At 41.7% G+C, this 19,912-nt stretch overlaps 1 protein-coding gene across 1 annotated transcript in view; it reads left to right on the top strand.

Moving 5' to 3' along the window:
* Positions 1-19,912, top strand: part of PTPRT (protein tyrosine phosphatase receptor type T) — a 308,933-nt gene that overhangs the window by 267,425 nt on the left and 21,596 nt on the right. Inside the window, exons 16-18 of the mRNA XM_042883615.1 lie at positions 2,922-2,930; positions 7,693-7,916; positions 14,075-14,162. Coding sequence (XP_042739549.1) covers positions 2,922-2,930; positions 7,693-7,916; positions 14,075-14,162 — 321 coding nt within the window. The remainder of the gene's footprint in view (positions 1-2,921; positions 2,931-7,692; positions 7,917-14,074; positions 14,163-19,912) is intronic.

Raw genomic sequence — 19,912 nt, 5'->3', positions numbered from 1 at the left:
TCTGCTTTAAACATTACTCTGGGCACGCTGAAGGCCTATAGTTAGACCAGGAAGAAATTACAACAAAGCACTTAAGTGCTTTGGCTTACAGACTAACAGCCAGAGAGGCTTGGAGGGACTGCCACAATACATACATTTATCCTGCTATATATCAACGTGCCTGATGGCGATGAATAAGCCCTCTTTTGATGAAGAAGGAGTCGTCTTTTCCAGAAGGTTTCTTCTTGTTTCCCAGAGACTCGTTGTCAACAGGAAGGTCTGAAGGTGGATTTATCTTTTGGCTGTGCTTTAGAAACAGTGCCCAGACCTGCATTTTGCTCTCACTGGTGCTCAGCATCTGTGAAAATGGGTACCAAAGTCTGAGGGAGGTGTTATTAGCCCTGTGTCCAGACAGCAAACTGCGTACTTCTGATGCAGAAGCTCAAGGAGTAATAGAGTCAATCTGTGCCTCTCACAGGGCAAAGAAAAAGCCAAAAAGAGCTCTCAAAGCTTTCAAAACACCACAATTAGAGAGGAAAAATAAATAAGAGAGTTGGGAATTAAAGTAGTCTTGTGCTTCTGTATCCAAAGCTCTACATATTTAAAACTCTTTAAAACTTAGCATCTACTAACCATTATCTCTGAGCTGAGTAAGGATTGATATCCTGGTCTTACACACAAGAAGTTAAGCACAGAGCATTTTAAGACATGATTTACACTCGCTGCTCACTCTTGAATTGCACCTGCACTGAGCAGCCACAGGTGCTGCAAAACAGCTCTTAGCACCAAAGAAATTTCTGTCTTGTGAGTTGCAGACAAATGGAAAGCCTGACGTTCTGACCTCTCAGACAGATTTACCAGACATTGGATGATGCTGTACGAGCAAAATAAGTTTAATTTTTGACGTTTATTAATTCCTGGGAAAGAAAAAGATCTTAAAAAGGGCTTCAGTCATCTCACCACCAATATCTGTCTCTGGGCACCACCTGTGCTTCACTGCTATTTGTTCCCATCTGTTATGCCTTCTGCTAATAAATGTTCTATATCTGCCATGCTAGATGACTCCCTAGGCTTGACTGTGACATGATTTCTTGATATTAAGATACAGGGGATTTTTTTTGTGCCTCTGCCATGTCTTGTGCTTGACTAACACTTTTTTCATGTAATGCATGTTTTTAGCTCTGTAATTTAACTTAGAGTTGTAGATTCCAAGACTTAATGGCCTTCACAAGCATCTTTGCTGGGAAAGAGAATATTTAATACTAGCAAGTTAAGGAGGCAGTTTTCCTTGCTTTTAATATTTGAGTAAGGTTCATGCTGTATGACTAATGTAAAGTCTGAGTGGGAGATGGTACCACATTAGAGCTTGTTTTTGGAGAAAACGTGCATGGCAGTCAAAGTCATTCAGCAAATGACATCAGTGCAGGCTCTTCAGGGGAGCCAGCCCGCCTTCCTCTTGCATCCCTTCATGTCATCTTCTCAATTCCCTTATGCAAGAGTATCCTAATAAGGAGAATCCCTATCCCCCCAGGAGGATAAGGACAGTAGTGCCTCGTGGTTCCTTGCAGACGGGTGGAACAAGCAGAGGAAGCTCACTGTTGGGATGTTTTCAACAAATCCTGGCTTGCATTAAAAAAAAACAACAAGAAATTTGCTCTGAATGTCAGTGCTCTGTAGTTTGGGTGGGCTTTTGCTCATGCCTATCCAACCTGCTCTGAGTTTATCCACAACCCTAACGTTTGAAGAAAAGATGCTTAGATGCTGATGTTGCTGATATTGCTGCATTAGCAAGTCTGACTTTGTAAGCTGCATTGAAAACTTGAAAATCAGTGGCTCAGTCTATTCAGTGCTTGTGGCCACGTCAATCTCGAAGAGGTTGTGGAAGAGTCTTTCACTTCAGTTCACTGTGCTCATGTTGTCCTGCACCAGAGGTGTCTGACATCGAGGGCTGTTGCTTGAGCTGAATTTCCCTTACATTTCTTTTTGACTACAAATAATAAAACTGTCCCAGGCTTTAGTTGCTTTTTGTGTTGTGAGTGCTGGTTTGAAGTTGTCAGTAGTTCTCCAGCTGATGAATTGCTCTGTAATGCAGGCAGATCTTTTCACATAGGTTTGGAGAAATCCATACATCTGAAGAGCTGCACAGTGACGTGTGAACCCGGTAGTCCCAGTTTTCAGCCCATATCACCAAAGCAGCTTTCTTACATTTGTGGCAGGGTTTTTCTGTGTGCTGATGGAAAAAATAATTGTGTTCCATAGTCCTATTAAGATTAAAATGCACTTTATGAAGTATTTACCAAGTTATCCTTAAAAAATCTTTTTAAATATAGAGAAAATAATTTACTCCAGCCATATGGCTTGTTTATAGCCTTTGAAATGAACAATGTATGCTTTGCTCTGTCAAAACTGATCTCAGAAGGCTTTTTGTTAAGGAACTTGCCTTTTATAGCTCAGCTGGTATCATTAGGGAAATGATGTTTTGACTTTGCTTTGCCATACCACTGATTGTATTGTATGTAGCACATTATAGCTAGATATTTACCATAAAATCAAGCCTTGTTGCACTCAAAAAGCAAATTAGTTTTACCAGGTGCCACCTTATTTATCTCTAGTGGAAGGAGAAGAGATATTAGCCATCCTGTAGTCAGCCTTGGAAGATGTCAAATAATTGGCAACCCTTACTCTAGTAGAGACACTGAACATGCATGCAATAAAATCCATCACAAACAGTGCTCAAATTTTATTTATATTTTGCTAAAGATATTGAAGCAAAACTTTTGAAATAAACTCTGCATGTTCAACACACATTAGAGCAGCATTGCTTTCACTTGCTTGAGGCGTAAGTTTGTTTTCTAGTCAGTCTTCTAATCTGAAGGCAGCATTACAGTGTGTGTCTACGTATCTGTCTTGCAGACTAACAAAGCCTTTATTTATGGGACAAGATAACTTCTGTAAAAGAATCTAAAGTTTCCATCCCAAAAGCTGCCCCGGGTGGGCAGGTTCTCTCCCGAGAGCAGAGGTTGCATGGGGCTGCACACAGCTGTTTGCAGGCTGGGGCTCTCAGTTTCTCAGTTCTTCTTCACCTCATCATTGACATCTACAGAATTTTTTTTTTCTGTGGAAGGAGCCATTTATTTCAGTTGTCTGGGAAGCAGCAAAAGTGTATAATAGAAGGTATTGTTGCAGCAGGTGAGCAATATTATCTTGCCCTCAGGGTTACCCACCAAATGGGGAAAGATGTCACCTCGTCGGCCTCTGCGTGAGCTTTTCTCAGCATATGGTGCTGCTTTTTGTTTCTCTTGGCAGAGTAGGACCTCACAGTTAGCTTCAACAAGTTTATGATTACTTCTCCAGTAAAGCAGAGAGTCACAGAAGTGCCATTTCATAGGCAGGGAGAACTTGAGAGTATTAAAAGTGTAGTCAACATTGCTAAATTTTATCATTTGCAGTTCCACTACCAAACACATAAGTTGAGATGCCTGAAGAGTTCCAAGTCAAGCAAGTTGTGTGTGAGCCAGTGAGCCATTGATTTAACATCTTCTACAAAATTTCAGGGCATTCCATGTACTATTTGACTGATAATGAAAGTGCCAGCTTCCAGAAATCAAAATATCTACATTGGCAACTGGTGTCTTAGCGCGGGGACAAAACACGTTGTGCTAACAAGGGCTAACAAGCAAGCTGACAAAATATTTTGCTGTTGCAGCTGCTAGCATTAGAAAAGAGCCTGTTAGGAACAGTGGATTTCCAGCAGCACACAGAATATCTGTTGTGTTTATGGCTGCACAAAAAAGACTTTAGAAAATCGGAGATGTCTGTAGGAAGGAAGTGGGGTCCTGAATGCTCTGCCCAAATGAGACTTCAGAAGCACCCAGTTGATTTTCCTTATCAAAGAGAAACTGGAGAAGTGATTTGATCAGTGCCTGCACAGGTCAAGATTTCAAATACTCAGAGGGCTCTTTAATCTAACAGGGGGTATAATAAGATTCAGTGTCTGGAAACTGAAGCTTAGCAAGATCAAATTGCAATTAAGAAATGTTTAGACAGCAAGGGTAATTAACCATTGGCACAACTTTTGGGGTCAGGATGAATCACCGTCTCTTGAAATCTTCACATTTGGATTATTTCTTGATGCTAGTCTGTCTTTGGCATGAAGTCAAATGTGTTGGTTTGTGTTCCTATCAACAGAATGAGGATGTTTGACTAGAAATAAGAAGAGCATATGAAATATCATCCTAAAAACCTGATTTGCAGTCTATATGTTTACTAGTTTCTGAATATTACAGTAAATTATTTCATGCCTCTTTCAAAAGAGGTTTTTTAATTCGTTTGCTCATCTCACTGAGAACTCAGGAAAGGCACAAGCGCTCCAGAAACACCAGCAAAACTTCAGTGTCATCCCCTCTCAAAGAAAACAGGGTGGGTAGTTGTGAGATGGGGGCAGACAGGAGGAACTATTGTAAATTTCTATGACTTGCCATCAGTACAGCCATTAGAACACGTGGCTGAGGGGCTGGTGGTTCTGTTGCCTTTTCCAGTAACAGCAGCACCAGAAGGCACAGGTCCCTTCTATTGCTGCAACCAGCAGAAAGGCAATGCAAAAAAGCAAAAGAAAGGTAAATGCTTGAAGGCTGCTTGGTTGACTGTCCCAATGAGAGATGGATTTGCTGCTGCCTCCCCTCCCACCCTCCATTCCAGATTGCTAACTGCACATCTTGAGGGAAGGGACAGTGCCTTGCCTGAGCGCCTCATTAACCATGCTTAGGTTCCGACTCATGGTGTGATTACACTGGGAAGGAACAATATGTTTCTGGAATTGGGCTTTATTAGCAGAACATATGAACACTAAACTCGCCTCATACATAGCAATTTATCTCCGCAATAATCTCCTCTGATCTCTTCCTAGTCCCAGATAAGATGCTTGTGGAAAGAACTGGCAGCCGTCCCGAGCTGGTGCAGGTCTCAGGCTGTGGTTTTCTGTTGGGCAGTGCACAGAGGCCACCTTGGATGTATTTGTCACAGAAATCCAGCGGAGGTGGTGTTCCCTGTGTCAGCTCTGTGTGCTCTAGGGTTGAGGGCAGGGTGACTCAGATTGTGTGACACGGAGTTTTTTTAGGAGAAGCAGTTGGCTGGGTGAGAGGTGATGCTTCAAGAGTTGCTGCTGCAATCAATAGATTTTGTATTTCTGTCTGACCAAATTGACCAGGAGCACAGCTGTCACCATAAACTTAATGGCTGGAGTCAGACCCTTCGCTGCTGAGCTTCATCTACTTCCAGTCTAGTTGGAAGGAAGTTATTCTGGAGAGGGGACTGTTTTCACCCCTTGCTTGGATACTGCTGGGAGGAGAGACCCAAAAACACCAGAATTAAAAAATGTGAAAAAGAGCCCTGCTTTACAAATAGTCTGTGCTCTGCATGTGCCCTGACTCTATTAGCACTAGTATCGCACGTAAGTTTTAAGTCTCCCTCTCGAATAGGGATGTAGTAATGTCTTTTAATTGGGGCTGATAAAAATGTGGCATTACTTGTAGGTTCTTCAGAGAAGCCAATTGTGAAATTGGGTTTGTATTAAACCTAATGATGGAAAATTAAGCATAGTACGTCTGTCGGAAATGGTCCACGATAAAAATCTTCTCCTCTCCATTACAGGAGGTTAATAGGGAACAGGGGAGGAAAGATGCTCTGGGAAAGCGAATCCAACTAGGGGAATTAATAAGCCTTGAAATTCCCTCTGTTCAGAGTTCTCACACTATCATTAGTCGGAGCATTAGGGATGATTATACAAATGCTTTGGATGTTACTCTTCCTTAAATCCCAAATTTATTCACATTTTGTATGTGAAGGTTGCTTCACTAGAACCACAGGTCTGTAAATCTTGTGCTGTCCGAGGAATGTGACTGTTTATGAGAATCTCGGCTCGAGAAATCTTTAATCCAGTAGCCTCATCTTCAGAGTGAATGATCGATGTGATGGCCATTTATTTCAGAAGCAGCAGGACATGTTCAGCATTTCTGATAATTCAACCATCAGACTCATCTATCTATATCTAATGTTCTATATCAGCTGTATCCATGTATTGTAGGGATAATTTGCCCCGTGGCAGTGCATTCACTGCAGTCATTCCTTTCTCCTTCTCGTAGTCCTCCAAAACAGAACATATGCCTGTCTTGATAACTTACCTCCAATATAAGACAGAACCAGCTAGAGCATAATTTGTCAAGTTTTGTCATGTCATTGTTTTGTCGTTTGCTGAAAAGGCAATCTAATGCCCCAATCTGTCTGCTCCTGCCCAATTTTGCAATGAGGAACAGAGCAGAGATCCTGACTGCTTATGAACAAAATTTCACGGTGGTTTCTCAAGGATAGCAATGTTTACAGTAACTCTGGCCATATTTCTCTCGCTCAGAAATCACCCTGAAATTGCAACTTGATTCATTTATTTTTTATCCCTCCTAAAACATGACTGTACTACTGCTGACAAGGAGTAGTGTTTGAGCTCTTTTTCAATCTGTGTTCTGTATGAAAGGAGCCTGGTGTATGCAATCTTCTACTTTTTCCTTTCTTTTTCTTTGAGCAGTGAAAGAAGGGTATATTTTCAGTTTGCTAACAGGCCCTTTTGGGGGAAGACCAGAAAGAATCCATGCAGGATGTTAAGGCCTGTATGTACCAAGGAACCCAAACCCATCAGGAAGAATTGCTGTACTGTGTTGGTGCTGGAGCTCTGGCATGGAGACCAGAGAGGTGTTGGATGTCCTCCTTGGAGATCCTCAAAAGTCAATGAGATGTGATGCTGGGCAGCAGTGCTGGGTGGCCCTGCTGGGGGCAGAGTGAGACCAAAGAGACCCAATGTGCCTGGGAGTTTGTGATCTTAGATATCTGTAACCATAGGAAACAGAACCGTTGTTTCACTTGGTAAACTCTCCATCAGGTCAATTCTGGTAGATAAACCCCTAAACTGTTCATTTATTCTGAGTTTCTCCTGTTAAGAATAAATATTTTGGTAGTCTCTGGTACGGTTATTTAAGCTTCTGTCCGCTCAACAGGAAGTTTTGCTGTGTCTTTGGAGTTTTGCTAGACGATGTAAGAGATTACAATTCCAACTCTGTAATGATAGATATTTGTGAAATATTTATTTCAAAAAGATAAGTATCTGTTAAGTTTACATATCTAAATGTTAAGATTGTGTATGCAAGGGGACTGTTTCTATACTTCTATTCTGTCTACCTAACATTACAATTTTGCAATTGACATACATTTTAGGCTTGAATTTATAGAGCATTTTAAATTGCCTCTAACATCTTGCGTGGCTTATCTGAAATGCTGGTGGTTTGTTTGCTGTTAACTTGGGCCCCTTTCACTCATCTCATGCTGTACGCCCCAAATCTCCTTCATCTGTTTGTATCTTTTGGTCCCATTCTTTGCAGGTTTGTGAAGGAAGGTATGTAATCCCAGTGGGATCGTTATGCAGAGCTCACACTAAGTTTGCTGTTTCACTGTATGTGTTATATCCTCATGCCTGATTGGCTGTTCATTCCATTCCCTCTTCTGGGTTTGTCTCTTCAACACAAAAATTAGTTGAATGGGAGTTGGTCTTTCTGGGCAGCAGTCAGCACTGTGTGCTTCTTTGATTTCTTTACTTTCTTTTGCCTGCACCAGCCAGTGGGATGGTGGAGAGACAAGTGGAGCAGGAATGAGAATGGCAGTCGCAGATAGGTGAAAGCTTGTTTTACCTCCCTGTCTTTAAAACAGACAGTAGCCATGGAGAGATGACTCAGCCAACCTTGACTATCCAGACCCACCCGTATCGGAGCTGCGAGCCAGTGGAAATGTCCTACCCACGGGGGCAGTTCCAGCCAGCCATCCGAGTGGCCGACCTGCTGCAGCACATCACCCAGATGAAACGTGGACAGGGCTATGGATTTAAAGAGGAATATGAGGTGAGAGGAACCTTTGCTCGCGTGAATCAGTGGAGAAGTGTCAGTCTCGAAGGAGTGATGCTTGCGATGGAAGGTTAACTGTATGCAGAGCTCCTTTTCCTTAATTCACTTACTCTCTTAGTCATTGCCTTCTTCCAACTTATTTCTGTTGATAAGACTAGGATTTACAACACTGGCAATCTTTGGTGGCTCCCTGGTCAAGAGAAAATGTGTTTACTACATTGTGAGAGGATGGCATTGTGTCCATGTGCTCTCTCTCCCCTGGAGAGATAATAACTGTTGCTGAACTCAGTGAAAGATTTCGAGTCCTGTAGTCCCTTACTTGTTTATGTGCTTTATATGACAATAGTGCAAGCTAGGCTTGAAGAAAAAGAAGGCTTTTTGTACTTTGGAACCTAAATGCTCTGTAACAATTGATCAAATTAAATCACAGCTTAATGACCTCTATGTGCCAAATTGTAAAGGCAAAGGCAGCAACCTCGTGTAGTTCAAATGGAGTTTTTCTGTATACTCATACCTCTGTCTCAGAGGACGTGTAAATGATCTGCTCTTGCGACTCTAGTGAAAAGAGAGGTGAGCAGTAAGCTGCCAGTGTGAAAGCAGCCCCTCCACTCCCCTGCCACAGAGCTGGAGTGACCAGAAATGTAATGCAAATGACAAGAACAATGGCACTGGGGAGGGGTTGGAAGACAATTAAACGTTCAGAGGAGAAGGAGAAAATGGGGAAATAACATCAAACATATGTGAGACTTTGCTGGAGCAAGCGATAATTATAATGAATGTAGTAAGCTGGTGGGAAGGCAATAAATAATTAATATGCATAGTGGCATTAAAACTACTTAAAAATAACTTAACAGCTGTGAAAAGTAAGTTACTTAATGAAAGCAGCTCACTTTTCCACCCTGCAAGTGAGAGTCCATAGGGTTTGTATCACTGATGCTGGGGTTTGCCATAATTGCAAATAATCTTTTCCTGGTTGTCACCAGGGAGTACTTGTTTTAGTCAGATGGCATCAAAGATTGTCATGACAAATATTTCTGGTAACTGTATGCTAACCAGGGCCATGCTCTCATGCGCCACAATCAAGGACACTAATTAAAGTATGAATTCAAAGAGCTTGGTTAAATATTGAAAAAGGGTAGTAATTCTCTTGGGAGATTTTACTTAGCCTCTCTTGGCCTCCACTTCTGTGAACAGTACCGGAAACTACATTCAGCTCAATTACAGATGCCCTCAGTTCTAGTTCTTGATGTTCGGAAGAAAACAGGTGCTGGCATATATGTGATTTTCTGGCACTGGCATTGGTAGTTATCAAAATAACACATTAGCATGAAAAATGTCAATGCAACTTTCAGCTCCACAAGTTCTGCCTTTCCCAGAAAGTGCTATCTAAATACGTATGTAATGACGATGACATTATATACATTTGCATAATTCCTTCCTTCACAAGAAGTGGCCTGGAGAATGCCACAAACTCTTAAATCGCTTGCACTGTCCTACCCTGCAATCAGAGGCAGTTGCCCTAAGTGGCAATCCTTTCAGTTGGTGGAATTTGGTTTTCAGAGCACAGCTCCAAGCAGCTTTCAGCCGCCAACAGCATCACTGCAAATTGCAGGGAGGATGCTGAAGGGTTGTAACTTCTAGGAGGAAGAGTAATTTTAAGTTGGCTGGAAAGCCTGCCTTGCAGAACATTGTGCAAAATGGTTGGTAAGCTCTGATAAGGAAAAGGCCTGAAAATTTATTTTTGTCTCTTAAAATCTGTTTTTACACACTTATATCAATGTCATCCGTGTGTATATTTTTTCTTCTAAGAAGCTGCTTTTCTACCTACTTTGCAGATTGATAGCATACATGGGAGCCTGTTTAGTGACATGTTCCCAAATAATTGCACTCTCATGAACAATCACTTTGAACAGAACCTATCAGTCATACGTGACAGTTTTTTATCTACGTGCATTCCCACTTCCGCTGAGGAATCAGGGAGTTGCATTCAGGCTTTTCTTTGATACTCCTTCACCTGCAGAACACTAGGGCACGTGTTTCACCGATGACATCTTGAAAGGAAGGTTTTCAAGTGCTTGCATCTTACATCTAACTCCACACTGAGAAAACGACCAGGATGTGATGGTGCAAGTGGTGGCAGTGCTCATGTGAATTGGCTGGTAACTGAGTGTGAATGTAGGAACCTGTCAGCACTTGCAGTGTGTGCATTATTTCCTTCTGCCAGCTGCACCTCAGGCCGAAGTGTCTGCTCCTTGTGGTTGGCAGGAAAACGTGTGAGCCACGAGAGAACAATCCGTCACTGACACTGGATGTAGATGGCACTGTGTGGGATTAGGCATGGCCATAAACATTTAAATGGGACTTGTTTAACTGCCACCTGTTCCTTTCTCAGAGCATATCAGCCCTGATTTGTTGTGAGCTGCTACGCTGGTCCCTAACTGTACTGCAAGCTCCAATTACTGTCTGCAGAGATAATAAGCTTAAGTATCCAAATTTCAAATATGATTTAGGGTGTCACTGAAGCATGTTTCTCTTGTGCATTACCAAGACTGCTTGCTTGCTTTGGATTCTGTGGCTCCTTCCTGAGGAGTCTTAATGACTTAAAAATCACCTCAGGATTTTAACCCATTCATTTCTGGCTGCCCACAATGCCTCTATCTGCTCAAAAGACCAGACCCTGCCATTCAGCCTGTGACACAGCACTACGAAATGTCAGCAGGATTGCATTAGATATGCTGTCCTTGGATTACACTGGCTTAAGGCTTTCTTTGGCCTTGCTATGTACCAAGTGGGGAGCTGAACTGGCTGAATTATTTCTTTTACATTGCTGGTTTGTTGTGAGGTTTTTTTTTTCTCCTACTTGTTTGTTTTCAGCCAAAGCACTTTTAACCCTGGGTCACAGCAGAGTTGTGGGAAGAGCTTTGCCACCTCTGCTGAGACAGCAGCTGCAGGGATTCAGGACTACATGGCAGGCTGTGGGATGGGCAGTGAGGCTTTTAACTGATAGCATTGCACTCAGCAACAAAGCTGCAGCTTTGGGATACATCAGTGCAAAGGAATGATTCAAGTTTTCATGCTTCTAAATGAAAACCAAACTGCAAACTAATTGAATGCCTCCATTGGAGATTTATATTGACTTGCTCTAAGCCTCGGCTGAATGTGAGCTCTTTGGTTATGTATCCAAGTTTTGGTGCTTGGAAATTTTGATTGAGATGAAGCTGACTTTTAGAGATCTGGCCCTGTAATTTTATCCTGTAATTTCGGATAAAAATTAGATCAATTTAGTTTAAAAAGCATCATTATGAGTTCCACTGCAGAGAAGGTATGTCAGTATGCATTTCACTACTCTTCTCTAAAAGAAGACAAGAAAGGAAGGCTTAAAAATTAAGCCCAGACTTTTGAACACCAGCATTTTATAGTTAATAAATCGAACAAAGAATCCAGAGTGTTTCCTATAGAAATACCACATGTGGGTCAAATTCTGATACCCAGGAGATCCATCTTGGTCTGCCCTCATTCATACTATGGAGAGAAACAGAAGTGTTCCTTTTGAGTGCATATTTATGAAATATGCTGTGCAATTCACTGCACAAAACCCATTAGGAATGAAGCTCTTTTTCTGGATACAAGTGGATCATAATTGTTGTTTTTGCTTTTGTATCTCTAACGCAGTTTTGATGCTCAGTGCTACATTGTCAGTGATCTCATGGCAGAAGTGTCAGTGCTGCACCACCTGTGTATGTGCAATTAATCTAGCTTGTACAGCTGCTTGTATAGAAGAAGAGGTATGGTTTGTGTTCCTCACCAAGCAGAACTGCCCTTTGTCTCTCCAGAGATGGAAAGTTTCATGAAAAGTGGCGATTTCTTTGATTTTGAGTGAGGTGAATTCAGTCTTTGGAGTTCTTCAATCTGTGGAGGCTGTGTGAGGCAAATTGGGAAACAGGAATTTAAGTGGAGAATTTCAACAAATCACCTGAAAGGATGGCATTACTTTGGAAAGAGTTTTTTTGGAACTGAAAGTGTATTCTCTGACCAAGATAGCCTCCTCCTGGTGAAGTGATGAGGAAGAATTTATTTTACTTTTCCTTTTCACGTGGCTGTGATGAGGTGTCTAATGACTGTTGCCATTCTCTGGTCTGTCTGCTGTAATTGGATATTAGTGGAAAAATAAGGCACCTTTTCCTTAATCTTTAAAGACAAAAATGTACTGTCCTTATCTCTTCCCTTTTACTCAGGGATTTTTTTGTTGTTTAATGTGGGTTTGGTATTCTTGTGGGTTTGTTTTTTTTGTACTCAGGAGATGAGCTTCTGTTTGGAAACAGCTGTCTGTAAAGGAAATATATGTGTGATCAAAGCCCTTGCCAATTACAGAGTTTATTACTCTTTCTCCTGGGCTTTTGAATAGGAACTTGCTGTCCCTGTCTTTTGTCAGCAGGCTCATGGTAGTGCTGCAGTGCCTGACATTTTCTGTCCTGGAACCCCTCTGGGGGAAATTCACAACGATTTGGTCTGCAAGAGGGTTGCTCTTATTAAATTTATTTGTAATGCCAGTGTTGTAGATCCTAATAATTGTGTCTCTCTGCTATTGCATTCAGGAACTGTAATAGACCTGGATGGCTTGCGAAGATGAATGTAAATTCATTTTCCAGTTGTCAAACTACCTGCTGCTAGCCAAGGCAGATATGATTCCCCTATGAGTGCAGTGTAAAAACTCCGTAATTCCCTTGGGATTATGAATAGCACAGTTTGTAATGTTGTGGTTGATTTTAGTAATACAGGCTCACGTCAGGGCGTAGATCTTGGAGAAGGCCAAGAAAACACAGCCAAAGCTGTTTTTTTCCTCAGCTTTGCATGCAGCACAAGTCAAGGCTGGGCTGGCTCCAGCTGCACCAGCTGTGTGCAGGTTGTGGCTTTCTGTCCCTGGAGAGACCATCCCTCACGGACAGCTCAGCCCATCTCCCAAGGAAAGCAGGGCCAACCTCCAGCCAGACACCATCACAGCTGGCACTTTCCTGGCTCTGCCTTTATGACTTTAAAATCCTCACTGGACATGTGTTGAAGGGAAAGTAGCTCGTTTGCTTATGTTCAAGCTATATGGTAAAGCAGCGCTGTCTGCTGCTGGTTTCATGGAATCACAGAATGGCCTGGGCTGAGAAGGACCACAATGCTCATCCAGTTCCAACCCCCTGCTATGTGCAGGGTCACCAACCAGCAGACCAGGCTGCCCAGAGCCACATCCAGCCTGGTCTTGAGTGCCTTTGGGGATGGGGCATCCACAGCCTCCTTGGGCAACCTGTTACAGTGTGTCAGAACCCTCTGTGTTTCCTTGCCTCCATGAAAAGGGTAAATCTGGGGAAGTTGACCATTTTTTTTCACAGTTTGTATGTTTTACCTTTTTCTGCCTGTTTTCTATAGACATGATCTAAAACTCTGAGCTTTTTGTTTTTCCTTAGAGAAAATCAGCGAGTGATTTGTATTACATCACCCCATCACCAATATAGAAATAGCTGAAACCATTGTATGTGCTCAGCTCAAAGCCTGAGCCCTTTGTTTCCACCATCTGGGCTTCCTTAGCTGTGCACAGAATCACAGACTGTCCTCTCTTGGATCCCTGCTCACAGGGATCATCGAGTCCCACCCCTGGCTCCACACAGCACCACTCAAACCCTATGGCTGACAGTGCTGCCCTCGGCTCCCTGTGAGGAGCTGCAGCCGCCATGAGGCCTCCCCTCAGCCTGCTCTGCTCTGTGCCCAGCAAACGCAGTGACCTCAGCCACCCCTCTCACACACTGAAGCCCTCACACCCTTCCCCTCTATAGCCTTTCTCTGGATGCTTTCTTATAGTTTAATGTATATATGTGAAATCTCCCTGTTCTGCAGGAGAAATGAGCTTAACCTGTGACTGTGCAGCCAGAAACCAAGTCTCCTCATCCCTTTAGATCTGTGTTAGCAGCTAGCAGAAGCCAAGGGCTGCAAATGATCTGCACCAAGCTCTGTTTTCTTTGTTAGTAAATGTGCCCTTTCCAGAACAGTCGTTTGCATGGTTGACTACTGAATTATGCAGTATTGTTATTTTTGCCCTCTTTTGCCATCGTAACCCACCTGCAGACACTGTCCAGATTTTTATAAACCCTCCACTGTTGTTTTTTTTGCAGGCATTACCTGAGGGGCAGACGGCATCCTGGGATACAGCCAAGGAAGATGAAAATCGCAATAAGAATAGATATGGAAACATAATCTCCTGTAGGTGTTAAGTCATATTACACTGAGCTTTCTGTATGATTTCATAAGCGTCTTATGGAAACGGGGTGTGCTTGAAAACCTCACCTCAAACTGGTTTACAGTGCTGAGCGTGCAGTAATTCAGTCTGATTGTTACATGCTATACTTAATTCTAGGAATTTTTTTTTGTTTATATTTTTTTCTTAGGTCTTTTTAATGCTTTTTTAAATTTATCTTTTATTCAAATCAAGGACAAAGTCATCTTTTCAGATTTTCACAGTAGGTGATTTTGCCCATTTTCCATTCATTTTTTTTGTTATGTAACTCAGATCTTTCAGTTCCACAAGCAGAATTGGAAAAGGAGATGTGGAACAGTGGTCAGTAACCAGTGCAGCAGCTGCTCCTTGTCTACACAGAGCTGTTTTGATGACTAGGACAAGCTTAGCTTCTGCTGATCATAGAAAGGAAGTTGAGAATACACTAGAAGTTCAGAGTTGTGTTTAATTCTATAATAAATTATAGTTCGTGTTATAGAGATATTAATATATTGCAAACTGCAGGGCAGGGGAGGACTCCATAAAACCACTTAGATCTACTTTGTTTCCATCTAAGGACTACTTCTAGTTCTGTCACTTTTTGACAGATCTTAGTGATTTTTTTTTTCTAAAGATCTCCAAAGCAAAGCTTTCCGAAAGCTCTCCAGGCAGCTTTCCCCAGTGTTTCATTATTCCTTACAATGTCTGGGAGGAATGAGGAGAGGTACAATAAATCATCCTTTTTAAGGGTTGCTAAGCAGTATCAAATTGGTTAAGCCAGGCCTGAGACGATCAGAACAAGCAGAATGTAAATAGATGTGCCATACATTTATGAGACTGAATAAATGTATGGAACGCTGTAAAAGCAAAATTAGGTTGCATGGAATTATATGTTTAGTGGTGTATTTCTTCTCAGGTTAAATATATACTTTCTGTAGGACAAGCAGACTTTAACAAAGTGGAAAAAATCTTGGTCACAATGAGGTGTCTCTCACACAAGTTAACTTTCCTCTCTTTCTTTTAAAGACTTAAAAGAAGTGATTCATGTAACAGTTTTGGGGGAATGGGGCAGAATGGCTAAGGAACCTCATTGTAAAGGTGAAGAAGTCTGGAAATTAAAATGAAAGGTTTCTGAGCTGTAATGTAATCTAATCCTGCATTTGCTCCTGTCTTTCTGTATTGATCGTGAGCTGGACACCAGATCCATCAGTCTTTGTTTCTCCATGTGGAAAATAGAAGTGGTACTATTGGAGCATTGTAGTTAGCGTGGGAATCATCTCCCTTATCTTCAGCTGTCTAAAAGCTCTGCCTTGCTGTATGCTTCCTGTGTTGCTAGTGGCAAAGAAAGATACTTTCAGACAGAGGTTCAATTTGCCTGTCTAGACAATTAGCTTAGATCAAATTAGTCTGAGAAATGAATCATCCAGCTATAGCAACTGAACATTGGTTTTTGAAGGTGGAAGTGCCATAGTGTGCTATAAGGAAGCTAACATGAAAGGGAATGCTTCTTTGGAGGGTTTTAAAGAAGCAGTTGACCTAATGTCAAGGTGGAGGTGAAAGAAGGCAAGACTGTGCAAGAGCCACTGTTTAAAGCTCAAATTTGAGGCATGTGGGAGAAAAAATCAGGTTGTTGAGGCAATGGAAAGGCATAGTTAAGAAGGACAAAAATAGTGATAGAGCGGAGGGATGCTGACGATTTGAAGGTAAACAACAAGACCAGATGGATTTTCTTCAAGTATGTATGACATAAAGACGTTCAGAAAGAGAGAATAATTTCTAGGTTTAGTAACATGCCAAGAAGAGTGATGAAGTAAAATGGATTGAAATATTTGCTTCACTTTGAAGATGCCTGGAAGAAGGAAGAGAGGTTGCCTAAGGAAGGGGCATAGCATTTGTTAGACATTTTGTCAAAATGGTGGGAAGTTATCAGTGATGTCTTTGGCTAAGTCTTGAACCAGAACCTACCGATGGGTGATGTTGGGCAGCTGTCCTGAGTAAAGGCAGTGGCGGGATCCAGAATGGAGAATTGACAGCAGAGCTGAAAATAGCAGGAGAGCAGTTCCCTCCAGGCAGATCATGAAAATGAATTGTGCTCTGTGGGTACAAACTGTGCAAAATCCTGAGCAGAGGAGAGGAGGCGGAAAATGATTACATCCTTAGCTGATTTGTTGTGCTAAACCTACAATTGCTGGTAAAACCCGGTGTATGCACTGATTGCTCTTACCAGTGCATTTGGTAGAATGCTGCAGATGGCAATTAACATTATTTGTTTAATCACAGTTGCAATTTCATCAATCCTGGAACAACGTATTGCATGCTTTTTGGGGAGAAAATTGAAAAGCCAGGTTGTAACTAACTTTTCTAACTGTTTAGGAGACTTTTGTTAAAATGTGAGGTTACCAGCTCTTGCAACAACTAGTGTTGCTCAGGGATTCACAGCAGGTTGGATCTTGTCTTTGCTGCCTCCCATGTAATGGGACACTCACAGGACCTTTTTACTCCGCTCATCTCTTTCCCAGTACTTTATTAACACTGTGACTCTATGTGAAAACCTAAATTTTACTGCCAGCCCCAGTATCTGCTGCTGCTCTTACATCTGCAAAACAGTCTTTGGAGACCAGCTTAAGAGGCAGAGGTAGGTAGTGGATGCATTTATGTATGGAAATGATTTATGTTTGGTTAAGTGTCTAGATATTGATGCTTTGGAAGTGCATCAGCAAGCGATGATTAAGGGAGAGACGTAGCACTTGTGAGTTGGGCTGATCTCATTCCGTAGAAGAGAAAACATCACAAAGCTGTGTGAGACCTTTGCTTCTATTCTATTTCTCCACATATTATCCAGATTTGGAGTAAAACTCTCAGGCGAGAGCTGAGAAAACAGAGACAAAAGATTGTGCTTTGCTTTAATTTACAAGAGAGAACCTTCTTTTTTCCTTCTTTTTTTCCCCATTTTTGAACGTGTTTTCACAGGAGGTGCTTAGCACTTTCAGGGACGCTTTGACCAGCACTGCTTCGGATGATTCTCCCAGCTGCAATGGAGCTTTACCATCTTCTCACTTAGGCCATTGTATTAACATCCTGTGGTGGACCATTAAAACCTATTGAGTTGGTGACAAAAGGCAGAATTGAAACTTGCTTTATTTTCTTTCTGCTCTGACTGCTATATGCTTTTGAACTCTAAGACAGCAAATTAATCAGAATTGTGTGGTGGAACTGACAGATATCAGAGAAAGATTAAGAGAGCTCCCAGCTGGAACACCTCACTGTTGTCCTGTTCTAAAGGTGTCTAGGGCTGCTGGGGATAGGATTAGAGGACAGTGTGCCTTGAGAGGTCAAATCATCCTTTCTTACCAGAACTATGTTGATTTATTTCCAAAGATGTCTGCATTTCTCCATCAACTCAGTGGAGTGCCTTGACAGCCAATTTAGACTAGCTGCATAATATTTAGATGGTGAAAGTTGCATGAGATTAATCCAGCACTGGTGTCAAAATGATATGTGGAAAAATTGCAATGATATTTCAAATGATCACTAATGGGGATTTTGACAGAGGTATGAAACGATAACATTTTTGTGCTAAAATGGGAGCACAATGCTTTTCAGTGAAACTCCTGTCACTTTTGAAATCTGTTTGAAGACCAATTTTCAGTCAAAGTACTCTTCATGCAGACTTCTGCTAACTTGGCCTACCAACTGTAGGCAACAGGGAGAAGTAAGCTCATGTATACATTTGTAAAACTACGTCCATTTTTTTGCAGCTCTGAGATTTCTGTAAAGCATTTGTGGCACGTGGAGATTTTGTGATGTCTCTTGAATGTGTAGAAGAGTTGAGTGATGTGTTCATTTCAGTGTCCCAAATCTTTGTCTCTTTGGCTAGTGTAGTCCTGTGGAAAGGGTGCAGAATGAGGGATTTGTTCTGGTCACTGGAAGCCATTTAAAGTCTGTAAGTTAAAAAAGAATAAGCACGAGACCCATGAGCTTCTATTCAGAGTGGTCTCCTAAACTTATGAACTTATGATTAAAGACGCCATTAAGACATCATTATTACACATATGCAGTTTTTCTGCTGCACAGCTTGCACTCTTAAGATAAACAAATCACCCGCAAGTATTAATCACTTTCCTGTTATTTCCAGTAAGAATAACTGTATTTGGTTCAAGTGAATGAAAGAAACTCTTTTTATTAGCTACAGAGCACCTGTCATTTAACCATAGCTGTCCTAAAGGCATAGATCATTCTGCAGTCCTTTCAGATCTCTCTCAGCCAGTTCCCTTAAGGAGGCATCCATTTTTTTTTCTAAGTTTCTAAGTAAGGATTGGCTCAGAGAGCTGAAATGTGATTTGTGAGGTTGGTTCAGTTACATGAGGAGAGGCAGGTTCTTCCTCAGTGGCTGTGCAAAGCACTTCAGCCACACACTGTGTGAAGACAGCATCTAAAACCCACTTTAAAAAAACCAACTTGAGATTCTTTTCTGTCATCAGGGTCATTTTTGGTCTCTAAACTTTTCAGTTATATTACTGCAATAAGTCAGGACTTTCATAACATCGCTATCCTGTGGCATCACAAGGATGATTAGTAAGTGTTTCCCTCAGAACCATTAGCTCTAGGGATTGCTTTGCTTTGCTTTTGTTCTGCGTGGTACTTAACTAGCTTAGTTTCCTGCCTTGAATTGCAAGTGTGAAATTGGCTACGGGAGACTTGGTGTATTTCATCGAGATGTCCACCTTAATCAGCCTCTTGTCTGTCTGTGTGAATTGCTCTAAGTATAAATTCTTTTGTTGTCTGTCTAACCACATGATTTACTGCAACTCCTAGTGTGCTTGCCTTGAGCACCGGTAATTGTGGAGAGCTGGGAGCAACATCAGCACTTTGGGAAAGATACCTCCTGCATTTACAGCTTGTATTTATTAATGCAAGTATAGCAGAGCTTTTGATGGATTCACCAGCATAACCATTTCTGAATGCAAATATGGCATTTGAGAAATACAACAGTGTGGCTGTCATTTGTGGTGTGAAATCCTCACCCAAATAATGAGCGAAGTATAGAATCATTGTTTTACATGAGCAAATGAATATTTAATGTACATCGAAATCTCAGTTTTTGGAGCTGCAGGTACGTCTGCCTCTGATGCTGTGTTTAATTAAGTCATGGCTAAAACCTTTTTGACTGAGTTACTGCAGAACTCCGCCTCACGTTTTTGTTTTATTGTGATGATTCTTTTTAATTGAATGTAAATCATGCTTAGGCTCATATTTTGAGAAGTGTTTCTAACCATTAATGCTTTACTGCCTGGGAGCTACTGTCTACATAGCTAGCGGGGAGGAAATAAACTTAATGGAATCTGTATTCTGCTTCATTATAAAAGCCCTTTAGAAATGAGCCCAGCATGTCTGGCTGTGACCTCCGTAACCCGGCTGCCTTTCCCAAGCAACCGGTCCTTAGATAACAGCTCTGCAATTAATTACATGCCAGCACTGGGACTGCCAGCCCCGATCAGATCAACGCCCAGCTCGCTCAGTATCTGCTTTGACAGAGCTCAGCACCAGCTGTTCCAGAGGAAGATCAAAATATTCTCTTGGTGGAAAATTATGACATAATTTGCCCGCTGGGGTAGTTCCTTTCTGTATTTGAGCTCTAGAGCATAATGGGAGAGGAAAAGATTGATATCTGTCATTGCCTTATCTAAAGTAACTTTGAACGTCCTCAAAAACACGAACACTTTGTTTTTGCTGCAGT

Source organism: Lagopus leucura, unplaced genomic scaffold (genome assembly GCF_019238085.1).
Source record: "Lagopus leucura isolate 7727_CA_CO unplaced genomic scaffold, USGS_WTPT01 Super-Scaffold_100039, whole genome shotgun sequence".
Taxonomy (NCBI): Eukaryota; Metazoa; Chordata; class Aves; order Galliformes; family Phasianidae; genus Lagopus; species Lagopus leucura.
The sequence above is the reverse complement of the archived record's forward strand: the minus strand, read 5'-3'. Positions and strand labels throughout refer to the sequence as shown.